At 40.3% G+C, this 16,324-nt stretch overlaps 1 protein-coding gene across 1 annotated transcript in view; it reads left to right on the plus strand.

Annotated features, from left to right (window-relative positions):
* The first annotated feature begins 594 nt into the window (after window positions 1–594).
* The window catches only part of HLTF (helicase like transcription factor), a 57,393-nt gene continuing 41,663 nt past the window's right edge, over window positions 595–16,324 (plus strand). Inside the window, 11 exon segments of the mRNA XM_038417697.2 lie at window positions 595–694; window positions 2,310–2,362; window positions 2,365–2,385; window positions 2,388–2,518; window positions 3,569–3,735; window positions 6,622–6,755; window positions 8,844–8,941; window positions 9,907–9,981; window positions 10,253–10,444; window positions 10,534–10,629; window positions 16,005–16,053. Coding sequence (XP_038273625.1) covers window positions 675–694; window positions 2,310–2,362; window positions 2,365–2,385; window positions 2,388–2,518; window positions 3,569–3,735; window positions 6,622–6,755; window positions 8,844–8,941; window positions 9,907–9,981; window positions 10,253–10,444; window positions 10,534–10,629; window positions 16,005–16,053 — 1,036 coding nt within the window. The 5' untranslated portion in view covers window positions 595–674.

Raw genomic sequence — 16,324 nt, forward strand, 5'->3', positions numbered from 1 at the left:
CCATCTAAACTCAGAGGTCTCTTTCCCATACAGGTAGCTACAGACCACAATGAAGTTACACCAGACCGTAACCTGCTCTGGATAAACCAAGTAGCTGGATTGTTGCAAAGCGTGCAGAGAAGAAATAGATACAAGCAGGGGGTCAAGGTCGTCTAGCTCATGTGCCTCCTAGTGATATTTAAACAGGAGGCAGGGGAGCTAGACGACCTTGACCCCCTGCTTGCATCTATCTCTTCTCCGCACGCTTTGCAACATGAGTGTTGTGTCGGGACAGGGAGCCCGCCGAAGGCCACCTCGGCCAGAGATGCCAGTAGCTGGGTGGCCCCTTATGGTGAGGGGGGATTAATTTGCAACCAGTCCGTCCTGAGGCCTCCTGGCAGCGGCGGCGGAAGGGAGGCGGCGGGACACTGCGGAGGCGGCGGCTGGAAGCTTTGGCGCCTCCTTTCTTGTCCCACAGACAACGCATGGAGAAAGTCCCGCCCCCCTTTCACAGCCCTGTTTCATTGGCTGGTGTCTGTGAAACGCGCGGTGGGATTGGTGCTGTTGACGTCAGTCAGGTTGGTGGCGCTAAGCGCCGCACTGACGGCGAGGGGCTTGGGATTGATATCGCTGGAGGGCCGGGCGCCGGGTCTGCTTTTCTGTCGCCCGCGGCGTGCGGCGGCTCCCGCAGCACCATGGCTTGGGTGTTCATGAGGTGAGGCCCGGCGTGGGGCAAAGCGGGCAGGCGAGGCCGGGATGGGAAGGCGGGGGTGGGCCTCGTGTAACTGAGGGTAGCGTGGCCGGTTGCTGGGGGAAGAGGTAGGCCCTGGCCGTCGGGGACTGGGGGAGTTGAGGGGGTGGGGTGGGGCTGGGCGCCCTGGCCGTCGGGGACTGGGGAGTTGAGGGGGTGGGTGGGGCTGGGCGCCGGGGTGGGGGCTGGGGGGAGTTGAGGGGGTGGGGTGGGGCTGGGCGCCCGGGGGGGGGCTGGGGGGAGTGAGGGGGTGGGGTGGGGCTGGGCGCCGGGGTGGGGGCTGGGGGAGTTGAGGGGGTGGGGTGGGGCTGGGCGCCCGGGGTGGGGGCTGGGGGGAGTTGAGGGGGTGGGGTGGGCTATTATGGCGCCCGGGGTGGGGGCTGGGGGGAGTTATCATTTTATAGTGTTGAGAGCATGTGACAGATTAGCAGCCGTGTTAGTCTGTGTTCGCAAAAAGAAAAGGAGTCCTTGTGGCACCTTAGAGACCAACAAATTTATTTGAGCATAAGCTTTCATGAGCTACAGCTCACTTCATCGGATGCAGTGAGCTGTAGCTCACAAAAGCTTATGCTCAAATAAATTTGTTAGTCTCTAAGGTGCCACAAGTCCTCCTTTCTTTTTGTATTCAATAAAACAACTTACGCTTTGGCTTTGTACTTCATTGTATCTTACCTGAAAAGTGTAGATTTCTAATGCAGATAATAATTTGTTTATATCACTACACACTTGCTGTCTCTTGTGGATTCTGAGAGTCCATAAATATGATGTCAGGCAGAAGTGATCAGGTATTATCAATGAGAAGAGCCACTCTGCTCTTTGAGAGAACCCATGCCAAATAAACTAATGTTTGTAAAGCACTTATAGAGGACTATGTTAAGGTTGGAAAAACGTAATTTTTTTGCGTATTCTCTGTGACTTTTGACAAAGTTAGGAACATGGCAGGCAGTGAAGTTTAGGGAAGTGTTCTATTAAAAAATGCCAGTGTTTCCCTTTTTTCCAGCCCTTTCTGAAGAATGAAGTGAAAGCATTTTTGCCATGGCAAAGTCTGTGTATTCTTTTTTAGCAGAAAATTATAAACCTATGAGCATGAGAAACCCTGACCAACTCAGTATTCTGAGTGTGAGACATTACTCTCTTCTGCCCTTTGCTCTTTTGATCCCCCACTCAGCAGAAAAAATTCTTAAGCAATAAAAACAATGAAGATCCTTTTAGTCATCTGCTCCTGCTGCTCAATCTTGCCCTAAGAGCAGCCAAAAGATCCTACTCTACAGTGTTGACTCTTCTTTTGAGTGCTTGAAGATTATATTCTAGTCAGTTAAATAGTAAAAAATAATTTGACAGTGTGTTGTTTGTGTGAGACTAATGTCCTGGAGACAGGTTTTTTTTTTTTAAGGGTATAACTTAGGAGAAAATTATCAGGTAAGGTAGAACGGTTATATAAAGATGTGAAATATATATATTCACATTATAAAAGGGAAAATTAAATCGACCCTTACAAAAGGGATCAACAGTAATTGAAATATTCAGACTACTCTTTTTAAATATAATGTCAAATAACTTCTATTCTGTCTTTCTGCAGAGATTCTGCCTGGAAATACTTACAATCTGCCCATCATGGAGGAGATAGGAACTATTCCATTATTCCTCTCGTGATTTTATTCTCAGTTTGGGTTAGAAGACTTTCTATGTACAGATGACATTCCTGGGACAGATGAAGATATGGATTCAGCTGTTTTATTTGGAACCTTGCGAGGAAATGTGGTTGGATTACGTTATTACACAGGGATTGTAAGTGCAGTATGAATAATAAATTGCTACTAAGCAGAGGTAGTTGAAAAGTGGGACAAAAATTTAACATTTTGCATTTTTGTTGTTAAAATTTCACAGCTTTCCAGAATTTTCTGACAAGTCCTAGGGTTTTCTCATTCATTTGTTATCAGTGCATTTAAGATTCTGCACAGTTCCAAGAGAAGAATTCAGTAGTCTAAACCCACAATTTAAATTTCAGGATTTGTTAAGGTATCTTTTAGATCTGCTTTAGTTATTTACTCTGGAGCTGGCTTCAGGTGAGATAAGAGCAGCCCCCAAGAAGTTGACCGTAGTGGAAGGGAAGGTGTTTTCCCTTCTCAAAGCGCCCTCCCCTTCCTGCTTTCTCCAATTGTACACTCATTTAGAACTGTGTAAACATACTTGTAGCTAGCTCAGTCCTCCTAGCCACAGTCTTGACAGCGTTAGTGGATGGAGGAGACTTGATGATATAGCGCTTCGATAGGACTGGAAACCAGGAGACATGGATTGTATATCCTGCCCACGTGATTTTAAGCAAGTCAGTTAGCATACCTGCCCCTCAGTTTCTCCAGTGGTAAAAGGGGAATGATGATGATTACTACCTTTTTTGTAAGGAGCCATGAATTCTACAAATGAGAAGAGTTGAATAAATACAAAGTTATAGGATATGTCTAACCAGCCTGCAGGCAGCAAACCTACCGACCCAGGTCGACAGACTTGGCCTAACAGGGTTTGTGCCAGTGCTTTAAAAATAGCTATATAGACAGTGCTTTGAAGTGCAGCTCAGGATGGAGCTTGGGCTCTAAAGCCCACCTCTTACCTAACTTCTAAAGTCTTTAGTATTTTGAATAAAGAATTATTGGAGGTAAAAACAGCCTATTATGCTAAAATAATCTTTGAGTGTAGCTTCAGAATGGCTATACATTTAGGTATTTCTGTAAATAACTTGTAACTAAACAAGTCTGTGCTCTTCCCCCCCCCCCCCCCCCCCCCCCCCCCCCCCCCCCCCCCCCCCCCCCCCCCCCCCCCCCCCCCCCCCCCCCCCCCCAGGTTAACAATAATGAAATGGTTGCACTTCAGAGAGAGCCCAATAACCTCTACGATAAAAATGCAGTAAAAGTAAATAATGTGAATGGAAACCAGGTAGGCCACATCAAAAAAGAACTTGCAGCGCCTTTGGCATACATCATGGACAACAAGCTGGCAATAGTTGAAGGGTAAGTGGGCAGATGAAATATTTAGTTTCATTTTTATAAGGGAATGGCAATTTAATATTTTAAGTATATTTTATATAGCAACAATTAAAATGTATTTCCTTTAGCTGAGATTACTGACAGTAACACTGAGGCTGTCATAACAGGATTTAAGTGTTTTAGCTACAGGCTATAGGCTCCCTTTACGAACCATCCAGATTGCAGTTCATTTTCCTCTGTAAATGACATTCTTGAGGCGTCCATGACAGTTGAATTGATAAAAGCGTACTTTGTAATTCCTACTCATTGGTTTGGCTCCTTTAAAGCATTCTAGTAGGCGGGTGAAAAATTTTCTGTTTTGAAACTGTTTTTTGATGGAGAACTTAGATTTTTGACTAAATGATATGTCTCCCCCCCCGTGTCTCGTTTCCATGGAAAACTTTTATTTGTTCATAAAAATATTTGTTCCAAACCAGAAAGATTTTGGCTGAAATCTTTCAGTATTTTCAGAAAATTAAAATATTTCCATGGAAAATTTCAACAAAAACAAAAGATTAAATTTTCATTGACAATTTTTCTTCTGTGGGAAAATTTTGGACTAATTCTATATTAAGTTATACAGACTTATTGTAAAAGAAAATTTCTATTTTTTTCCCCCTTCCCTGAAAGTGAATGTGGCAAAAAGTTTCTCATTGTGTACATACAATAAAATTGGTACTTCTGAGCAAATGTCTTATTGAAAATGACAAAATTTGTAACACTGTTGTGATTTTGCAAAATTTTAATTATAGGTGGCTGTGAATCAGTTTTTTGATTCTGATTTGATTCACAGTAAAAATCAGAAAAATGTTCAATGTTAAGTAGCAATTATATAATGTTAAATCAGTGCAAAAGTGTTCTTGTAAAATTGTCATGAAAATTTGGCAGTCCTGGCCAACTCTTGCTAATCCCATCTTTCTGTGATTATTGGTGCCAAACTCTAATAATTCAAAAATCAGAACACCTGCTGAGATGCATGGAAAAATCCTGAAACTATTTAAATTTTTTTTAGGTTTTTATTAAATTTTATTAAATTTTTATTACATTTGTCTTCAGATTTGAGCTCTTAAAGTGTATAACTGTCCTCTACAAGCGATTATTCTCCATTCTCTTCACCCATCTCAGCTCCCACTCTGGCACTATTTTACACTGTATTTGTTCTCTTTGCAGACTCATCTTCTTGTCATTTTTGTTTTTGTCCTTCACAAATAGCATCCTCTGGAAACCTTGTTAATAATGCTGCCAGCCTCTAACATACCTCTACTGAGCGTTTGGGAACTGAGATATTTTTTGTAGGTTTCTGACTTGGCCAAATTTGGACATTTGTTCATGGGGGACAGCAAAAGGAACATTTCTAGAGCTGTGCCAACAATGGATTATATTTTCTTTTGGTTCACTTGCAATTCCAGAAAACTGGGGAAAAAAATGTGTTGGATCAAATAAAATGTCTAGGACAACCTAAAACAGAACTTTTTTTTTTTGATTTCAAGCGTTTTTTAATGTTTTTTGTTTCAAAATTTCCTTTAATTTGATAAAAATGTTGTTTTCAACCAAAAAATTTGAAACATTTCCCATAGAAAATGTCATAACAAAAGGTTTTAATTTTTTCTCAATTTTTAGGGTTTTTTTTTAACCTGACCAACTTTGACAGAACTGATATGAATTTGTGAAAGGGTTTTTGTCAGATCTGCAGTTTTTTGCCCTCTCACCAAAAAAAATTGATTACAAATTTCCCTAGCTCTGTTCTTGGCACTCTGGTGTCTTTGCTTCCTGCTAAATTTCAAGTCCCTGCTCCAAAAGAATGGAAGTGCTAGAGCTCCCCAATGAAATACTTGTAACATTATTTTGCCCATAGATTTTTTATAAAAAACCATTTCCCCTAAACTAATTTGAGGAGCAGTCGAAATGTGTTTGCTGAAACTTTCCAGAAAAATTCAGCCCCAGGCAGACATCTTGCATGGAAAACCTTAGCTTGAGTGGGCAAAGTTTCAAAAAGTTATAAGTTACTAAAACTGGATCTTGTAATTGAAAGCGTTAGGGCAGCTGTAACTTTCGGTGGAACTAACTGATCCATCTCCTAATGTATTAATATCATATAAAAATACTTTATTATGAGCCTTATCCTTACTTATGCTAAGGGCACTTTACACTATTTTGGTAGGGTAAAGGGGCTTAAAATAAGCATAAAGTTAGTTTAAGCATGGTTATATGCTGCCATAGTGGTGTAAAACAGGCCTTTGGACAAATGAGAATCTGGCTCATTGTGTATTTAATATTGTAGTAGAAACTGAAAGCTTGTGCTGTTGCATGGGTATAGCACTTGGGCCTGGTAATCCACTATCTGTGCAGTTTGCCTCATACAGCCAATTGAAATTGTTGTATGAAAATTAGCTGTAGAGCAACGATGGTTGAGTTCCCTCTGATATCACAGTGGTCTAGGGACTCTGGTATGGCACACATACTTGCCTTACTGTACCTGTATGTTGCATAGGTATACTTTGTAAAGTCAAAATGGCTGAGAACTTGAAACAAATTGGTAACAGCACAAATCCGTTGGTGATTCAACATGATGATTGTCTGAACAAAAAGAACTCTCAACCATGCTTGTAGTCATTTCCATATTGTTGACACTGACACGGTGGAAATTCTAGGTTTCATAGTTACACACAGAATGACAATGAATGCCTGATAGTTTTCTTAGTAGTCTGCTTCCTTGGTAAAACTTGTGACTTACTGTTTCAGTGTTCTAATGACTATAACAGGTTCTTTATTTCATGGGAGTATTAATTGTGTTTTCTCTGTTGGAGTCTGCTATGAAATGTTTTACTTTTTAAGTGAGAGGTATATTACTTTTTTCCTTTTATTCTTAAGGGTTGTCCCTTATGGAGCAAAGAATGCCTTTACTATGCCTGTGCAAATGAGTTTTTGGGGAAAAGAAGAAAATAAGCAAGCTGTTCTAGATAAATTGAAAATGCATGGATTTAAATTGGCTCCTCCTTCAAAAAGTAAGTTATAGATTAGTTTTTGTCTTTAAAATATCTTAAAGATGAGCTTTGCAAAACCCCAGTCATTAGAAAAGACTTAAAGCCTTGATCCTGCTCTTAGTGAAGTCAATGGTAATATTCCTGTGGATTCAATGGGAATATGACCATCCCCAAACTGGCCAGATCTGGGTTCACAGTGAATGTACAGCTGTGCTCCATCTGTGCTATAATGTGAGTTTTTCCTTGACTTTGTAGAAATGAAAAGTGATTGATGGTTGTGGCAAAGCAAATTTGTTATCCTCTGGAATTTTTTTAACCCGTTTCTGTCTTTTAGCCTGGAAATTGTTAATATCACTAACCTCCTTGTGAAGAAAGGGGGTCAAGTGTTTATGCTAATTCTTTTCATAGTGTTGACTCAAAATTGTTTCCCCTGCAGATGTGCAAAAGAGAACCTGTTGGCTTTTGGCATAGAATTAGGCCCATTTCTTTTCCTTGTTCCTGATTGGGATAGACCATAGAGTTGCTATATAATTTAAAGGTGGATGAACATACAGTAACTCCTCACTTAAAGCCATCCCTGTTACCATTCTTACGTTGCTGATCAATTAGAGAACATGCTAGTTTAAAGTTGTGCAATTGCCTGCTTTGTCCACTGCTTGCTAGCTGATGGGGGCTTGAAACCAGGGTGGACTGGCAGCCCTCTGTTTCCCTAAGTTCCCTGTGGGGCAGCGGCCTAGCAGGCTATCAGTTGCCAGCAATTCAGCTGTCCCTCCCTCTACTGCCATGTGCTGCTCCTGCCCTTTGCCTTGGAGCTGCTCCCTGGAGCCTCCTGCTTGCTGTGTGGGGGAGCTAATGTCAGGGTGTCCCCCTGCTCCTGCACCCTGCTTAACTCACTTCCAAAGAGCAGGGGGGGGGAGACAGGACAGGGCTCAGGATGGAGGGAGCTTCCTGGCAGCAGCTTCCATCTCAAGTTGCTGATCTACTTAAAAAGACAGTGTACTTAGAGTGGGGTCAGCGTACTTAAAGGGGCAATGCACCTCTCGCATGCGCGCGCGCGCTCTCTCTCTCTGTCACACACACACTGTGTGTGTGTGTGTGTGTGTGTGTGTGTGTGCACGCGCGTGCCATGCTGTCTTCCCTCCCTCCATTTGTGCCGCCTTGTAGAGCGTGAGGCTACATTAACAGTGGGTTATCCCTTGAGGGCTCAGTTGATCGCTAGTTCATCATTTAGCAGTAAAACATTCCCTGGGAGAAATATTCCACCCTCTGACTTCACCACCTCAACCAAGCTTCACAATCATCATCGCTATGTACCAGTATTAAATTTTGCTTAAATCTAGCTATCTAATCTACACAGTGTGTAGATATATATAATACAGTCTTTTGTCTGGTGAAAAAAAATTCCCTGGACCCTAAACCCCCCTATTTACATTAATTCTTATGGGGAAATTGGATTTGCTTAACATCATTTCGCTTAGTCACATTTTTCAGGAATATAACTACATCGTTCAGCGAGGAGTTACTGTATAATGTTGGCATTAGTAAAATTGTGTTTTTGTAAAATTGTTGAGCATGTAGATTATAATTACCGATAAGTGCTTTAGTACAGTTTCTTTCATCTTTGTTTTAAATATATTATAGTCCTGATCTGAATGTGATTGGAACACAGTTTCATCTTTTTGCATGGTGAAAAATCAAACCATGTTATAACAAAAATGTAATCATGTCAACATTTTTTTTTCCCCAGAAACTCCTTGTACCAGAGTTCTTGAAATCAACAAGTCATGCTGTGATCTGTTATACTTGCAAAACCTTATTCAGCACTTTCCTCTTTTTGTTGATCTAATTGTGCATTGAATTGTTAGGCATTTTTATTCTTATGTTTTAGTAGTCTAACTGGTAAGCGATACAACTCTTCACAAGGAACTATGCTCATAGTCATTTCCCATATGTCACCAATAGCCGTTAGTTGGTAGAAACTTTTTGGTTTCTACTGAACATAGTTGAATAAAAAACAAATGGGGAGAAAAAGGCACCATATTCTGTTAGTCATCTGAGCAAGCCAAGTCTCTAACTGCTGTGCTTGTGTTTTTTCTAAATGGCGCACAGGTTCAGAATTTGGTTTTGGATCAAGCTGGGTTTCTGGGAGAGCTGGACCAAGCTATAGTGCTCCAGGACATGCTGCTATGCAGATGACAACAGAACAGGTGTGTGGTGGTTTTTTTGGTAGTTAGTTGAAAATATATACTTTGCTGCTCATAAAAGTGAGGATTAGTCCTTTTTCATGACCACTGAAGTATTTTGTTTTTCTCCCTTCTGGAACAAATATCTTTTAAAGGGCACAGTCAACTTGAAATCTGTGGGTTTTTTAACCATTTAGATTCAGCTACTACACCTGCCCCAGAGTCCATTTGCCAGTCTTTATGGTTTTAAAGCCTTTCTCCTGTTTTCTTAAATATCTTTTTCTAAACCTTGTTTCAGTGGGCTTTATATACAACAGCAGTGAAACCAATTGGACACAAAGTGCTGTCAAATGCGCAAATTAAAATTAAAAGAAACACAATGTGTAAAAACAATGAGGAGTACTTGTGGCACCTTAGAGATTAACAAATTTATTTGGGCATAAGCTTTTGTGGGCTAAAACCCACTTCATCAGATGCATGGAGTGGAAAATACAGTAGGCAGGTATAAATACACAGTATGTGAAAAGATGGGAGTTGCCTTACCAAGTGGGGGGTTGGTTCTAACGAGACAATTCAATTAAGGTGGAAATGGGCTATTCTCAACAGTAGAATACTTTGTAGTGGTAATGAGGCCAATGTAATCTGGGTGGCGCATTTCAGACAGTTCACAAGAAGGTGTACTCAGCAGTGTGAAGATTTTTTTCCACATAGCTGTGCCAATATACCTCATCCTATTTTAATGCATATTTTAATGCCAAGCTGGGATATGAATGTAGCTATTCCCCCACTACTTCTTCTTTTTCAGGTTGCCACATGTTCTTTGTTACCTACCTCCCCAGTAGTAGCAATTACAGATTCTAGTGGCTCCAGGAGTCATTTGGAGATCTGGGTATCCATATGGCCTTGTGACTGGCATCCGTTATGTCATCAAGTATTTATTTAATGTAGAAGTTGAGTTTAATTGCAACTTCTGTGTTTATGCATTGCAGCTTAAAAGTGAGTTTGATAAATTGTTTGAAGATCTGAAAGAAGATGATAAAACTCATGAAATGGAAGAAGCAGAGGTATTTGTTCTATTGAAAAAGTCTTACATAGGCTTTTAAATCAAGCCTTAAATTCTATGTTAAAACTGTATATAACATCTATAAACATCTTCAAAGTTTAACAGTGTCATGATAGAATAATGAGTTGCCCTAGATACAGGTTAATTTAAATAGTGTTTTTTAAGAGAGCGTTTAATCGAATGTTATCTCCCTGCCCCCCCACCCCCACTTCCCAAAGGGAGAAGGGTTATTTCATGTGAAAGAGGTATAACATTACTTTTTTGACTTATAGGCTGTTGGAACGCCATTACTTCCACACCAAAAGCAGGCTTTAGCTTGGATGGTTTCACGTGAGAACAGTAAGGAGTTGCCACTGTTTTGGGAAGAGAAAAATAACTTCTTCTATAATACACTTACAAACTTCGCTGAAAAAGAACGACCAGAAAATGTTCGTGGAGGAATACTAGCTGATGATATGGGACTGGTAATTATGTGTAGTGCTTTAGTGTATTTGAATACAGTTTGACTTATCTCTGGAAAAATCATAAATTCTATCCTTTGCATTTTATCTAGGGTAAAACACTTGTAACAATTGCATTGATTCTAACCAACTTTCATGATGGCAAACCTCTTTCTGTTGAAAAGATTAAAAATGATCAGTTGCATAAGGTGAGTTTTTTTTGTTTTTTTAAACATATTTGATGGCACACACAATGACGTGTGTGTGTGTGTGTGTGTGTGTGTGTGAAATAATTTCTTCTAGCAAGTAATCAAAAATCATATTAATAGATACTAAGGTCAGAAGGGACCATTCTGATCATCTAGTCCGACCTCCTGCACAGCGCAGGCCACAGAATCTCACCCACCCACTCCTATGAAAAACCTCACCCATGTCTGAGCTATTGAAGTCCTTAAATCATGGTTCAAAGACTTCAAGGAGCAGGGAAGCCTCCCTCAAGTCAACCATGCCCATGCTACAGAGGAAGGCGAAAAACCTCCAGGGCCTCTCCAGTCTGCCCTGGAGGAAAATTCCTTCCCGACCCCAAATATGGCGATCAGCTAAACCCTGAGCATATGGGCAAGATTCACCAGCCACATACTACAGAAAATTCTTTCCTGGGTAACTCAGATCCCATCCATCTAATATCCCATCTCAGGGGATTTGGCCTATTCACCCTGAATATTTAAAGATCAATTACTTACCAAAATCCCATTATCCCGTCATACCATCTCCTCCATAAACTTATCGAGTAGAATCTTAAAACCAGATAGATCTTTTGCCCCCACTGCTTCCTTTGGAAGGCTATTCCAAAACTTCACTCCTCTGATGGTTAGAACCCTTCATCTGATTTCAAGTCTAAACTTCCTGGTGGCCAGTTTATACCCATTTGTTCTTGTGTCCACATTGGTGCTGAGGTGAAATAATTCCTCTCCCTCTCCTGTATTTATCCCTCGATATATTTATAGAGAGCAATCATATCTCCCCTCAACCTTCTTTTAGTTAGGCTAAACAAGCCAGGCTCCTTAAGTCTCCTTTCATAAGACAAGTTTTCCATTCCTTGGATCATCCTAGTAGCCCTTCTCTGTACCTGCTCCAGCTTGAATTCATCCTTTTTAAACATGGGAGACCAGAACTGCACACAGTATTCTAGGTGAGGTCTCACCAGTGCCTTGTATAACGGTACTAAAACCTCCTTATCCCTACTGGAAATGCCTCTCCTGATGCATCCCAAAACCGCTTTAGCTTTTTTCACAGCCATATCACATTGGCAGCTCATAGTCATCCTATGATCAACCAATACTCCAAGGTCCTTCTCCTCTTCTGTTACTTCTAATTGATGCGTCCCCAACTTATAGCTAAAATTCTTGTTATTAATCCCTAAATGCATAACCTTACACTTCTCACTATTAAATTTCATCCTATTACTATTACTCCAGTTTACAAGGTCATCCAGATCCTCCTGTATAATATCCCGATCCTTCTCCGAATTGGCAATACCTCCCAGCTTTGTATCATCTGCAAACTTTATTAGCACACTCCCACTTTTTGTGCCAAGGTCAGTAATAAAAAGATTGGTCCCAAAACCGATCCCTGAGGAACTCCACTGGTAACCTCCCTCCAACCTGACAGTTCTCCTTTCAGTAGTACCCGTTGCAGTCTCCCCTTTAACCAATTCCTTATCCATCTTTTGATGTTCATATTGATCCCCATCTTCTCCAATTTAACTAATAATTCCCCATGTGGCATGGTATCAAATGCCTTACTGAAATCTAGGTAAATTAGATCCACTGCATTTCCTTTATCTAAAAAATCTGTTACCTTTTCAAAAAAGGAGATTAGGTTGGTTTGGCACGATCTGCCTTTTGTAAAACCATGTTGTATTTTGTCCCATTTACCATTGACTTCAATGTCCTTAACTAATTTCTCCTTCAAAATTTTTTCCAGGACCTTGCATACTACAGATGTCAAACTAACTGGCCTGTAGTTACCCGGATCACTTTTTTTTTCCTTTCTTAAAAATAGGAACTATATTAGCAATTCTCCAATCATTCGGTACTATTCCTGAGTTTACAGATTTATTAAAAATTCTTGCTAATGGGCTTGCAATTTCAGGTGCCAATTCCTTTAATATTCTTGGATGAAGATTATGTGGGCCCCCCGATTTAGTCCCATTAAGCTGTTTCAGTTTCGCTTCTAACTCAGATATGGTAATATCTACCTCTACATCCTCCTTCCCATTTGTCATGCTACCATTATCCCCAAGATCCTCTTTAGCCTTATTAAAGACTGAGGCAAAGTATTTGTTTAGATATTGGGCCATGCCTAGATTATCTTTAACCTCCACTCCATCCTCAGTGTTAGCGCCCCACTTCTTTCTTTGTTTTCTTCTTATTTATATGGCTATAGAACCTTTTACTGTTGGTTTTAATTTCCTTTGCAAGGTCCAACTCTACTCGACTTTTAGGCCGTCTCACTTTATCCCTACATGTTCTGACCTCAATTAGGTAGCTTTCCTTGCTGATCCCTCCCATCTTCCACTCCCTGTACTCTTTCTGCTTCTTTTTAATCACCTCTCTAAGATGCTTGGTCTACAACTCCTTCCTATGAATTTTTTCCCCTTTCTTGGGATACAGGCTTCTGATAGCTTGTGCCGCTTTGATTTAAAGTAATCCCAGGCCTCCTCTACCTTTAGATCCATAAATTCTTCAGTCCAATCCACTTCCCTAACTAATTTCCTTAATTTTTGAAAGTCAGCCCTTTTGAAATCAAAAACCTAGTTGCAGATTTATTTTTGTTAATCCTTCCATTTAGTTTGAACTGAATTAGCTCATGATCACTTGAGCCAAGATTGTCCCCTACAACCATTTCTTCTATGAGGTCCTCGCTACTCACCAAAATTAAATCTAAAATGGCATCCCCTTTAGTCAGTTCAGCAACTACTTGATGAAGGAATCCATCAGCTATCGCATCTAGGAAAATCTGAGCCCTATTATTATTACTAGCACTGGTCCTCCAGTCTATATCTGGGAAGTTAGTCTCCCATGATCACGCAGTTTCCATTAGTATTTACTTTATTAAAGACATTAAAAAGGGCTCTATCCATATCCAAATTAGATCCCGGAGGTCTATAGCACACCCCAAGCGCTATCGTAGGAGAGGCTTTACTAGTTTTCTTCCCCAATGTAATTTTTGCCCAGACAGACTCTGTCTTATCCATTGCATCGCTTCTTATTTCTTTACATTCTACCTCATCATTGATATACAATGCTACTCCACCCCCTTTACCTTTGTTTCTGTCTTTCCTAAACAGCACATACCCTTCAATACCTGTAGTCCAGTCATGACTACTATTCCTCCATGTTTCTGTTATCCCTATAATATCTGTTTTCACTTCCTGCACCAGTAGCTCTAGTTCCTCCATTTTGTTACCTAGGCTCCTCGCATTGGTGTATAAACATCTTAATTTTTGCTGTTTGGCCTCGCTCACATTTTGTACCCTATTAGGCACAGTCATTCTACAGCCAGTATAACCTATTAGACTAGTATCCACACAGCCCTTGCTCCTTGTATACATTCTCCTACCCACGGCTGTATCCTTTATCCTTACCTCTGTCAGGGTTCCTTCCTCACTCTGAACTCTGGGGTACAGATGTGGGGACCCGCATGAAAGACCCCCTAAGCTTATTCTTACCAGCTTAGGTTAAAACTTCCCCAAGGCACCGATTTCTTTCTTGCCTTGGGATCGCTGCCACCACCAAGTGATTTCCCAGCAATCAGGGAAAGGACCACTTGGAGTCCTATTCCCCCAACCTTATACACCCCCTTTTCTGGGGAGGCTTGAGAATAATATCCTAACCAATTGGTTACAAAATGATCAAAGACCCAAACCCCTGGGTCTTGGAACAATGGAAAAATCAGTCAGGTTCTTAAAAAGCAGGATTTTATTTAAAGAGGAAAAAGGTAAAAGAATCACCTCTGTAAACTTAGGCTGGTAGTTAACCTTACAGAGTAGCAGAAAATTCAAAGAGCACAGAGGAATCCCCTCTAGCCTTAGTTTCAAAGTTGCATCAAAACAGGGATAAACCTCCCTCTAGCAAAGGGAAAATTCACAAGTTTAGAAAACAAAGATAAACGAATACTCCTTGCCTGGCTGTTACTAACAAGTTTGAAATATTAGAGACTTGTTTAGAAAGATTTGGAGAACATGGATCGATGTCCAGTCCCTCTTAGTCCCAAGAGCGAATGAACACAGAAACAAAGAACCCAAAACAAAGCCTCCCCTCCCCACCCCCCCACCCAGGTTACTTGAGCTTCTTAACCCTTACAGGTAAGGAGGAAGTTAGGCTACCCTAAATGAGACCCTCATATCATTTTTGTAGTTGATATGAGCTTTTTATGCTTCTAGTATCCATTGATACAAAGTAAGAAGCAGAATGGTATAATGTTACACCGCCAGGTCAGATATAATTAGAGGACTTAATTTAAATATATTCTGAAACAAAATAGTCTGTGTGTTGGGTGTTTGAACTTTGAAATGATGTACTCCAGGGAAGAGTTAAACTTAGATCATGAAAACACACTTTATTCAAGTTCTGTTGGGTTAATTCATATAAAATATAATGGTCTATTTTTTTAAATTTTATCTTTTTGTCGTGAATACACAAATAAGTACATTTTCCTCTAAGGACTTGCTTACATAATTTCCATGCATTGCAGAGACTATACCTAACATAAGAAGCAGAGCAACTGAATGTTGGGGGGGAAACCTCTCAGATTTATTTACTTTGTGAAACACCTTCTTACCAAATAGTTTAAAAAGGGGTAGGGGAGGAGGGAGGATTGAAAAGGTCCTCTTGGATCATCTAATTCAACTGTGGGTTTTGCTTCACTCACTCCCTTTCCATAACTTTATTTAACTATGCTGTGGAAAGAGTAAGTTTGAGCATTGTCTGATTATGTTGTTGTAATCTGTACAGGAACTAGAATTTTTGTTTAAAAAAAACATGATTGCATCAAAATTATGTGGTAATACTTCGTGTCTGGGCTCAGAATAGTCTGAAAAGCTTAGTGGTTTATTTTTCTTCCAATATACCTGTGTAATTTAAAGTTTTCTTTCTGCCTGTCTACAGTTCCCTTTTGGTATATCTACTTTTTTTACTATATGAATGTGTTAAACTCATAACTTTTTAAGCTTTTGATTAATGTATTATCACTAAATCAATCTTTTTTGCATGCAAAAAAAAATTATCTGTTCAGGAAGGGATAGCTCAGTGGTTTGAGCATTAGCCTGCTAAACCCAGGGTTGTGAGCTCAATCCTTGAGGGGGCCATTGAGGGATCTGGGGAAAAAATTGGGGATTTGTCCTGCTTTGAGCAGGGGGTTGGACTAGATGACCTCCTGAGGTCCCTTCCAACCCTGATATTCTATGACAGGGAGTCAAAGCCCTGACATAGTGAATGAATGAGACAGATTAAACCCATAACTACCATATTATATTATTAGTTGTTACTACATTACAGAATAAACTGTTGTTTTTCCTTAGGAATCTGTTGTCACTGGTGTGAAAAATGAAGGACATAAACTTTTGAAAGGTAATAGTAAAATTTGAAAGGACACAACAGTACTTGAATTATGAATAATACATGCTAGTGCTAGATAACTCAGTAGTATACAACAACACTAATATTATTAGCATAGCAATATGCAATTACAATTAGTTAATTGGAAATTTCCCAACCAAACTGGAAAATGCCGGTTCATCAAACTTGAAATTGCTCACAAAAATGAGTCAAGTTTTTGATGAAGTTTTGCCAAATCACAAGCAGGGTTCTGGCAAAGCCCAGTGGAACCCTGTAAGCTTGC

This window comes from Dermochelys coriacea, chromosome 9, assembly GCF_009764565.3.
Source record: "Dermochelys coriacea isolate rDerCor1 chromosome 9, rDerCor1.pri.v4, whole genome shotgun sequence".
Lineage (NCBI taxonomy): Eukaryota > Metazoa > Chordata > Testudines > Dermochelyidae > Dermochelys > Dermochelys coriacea.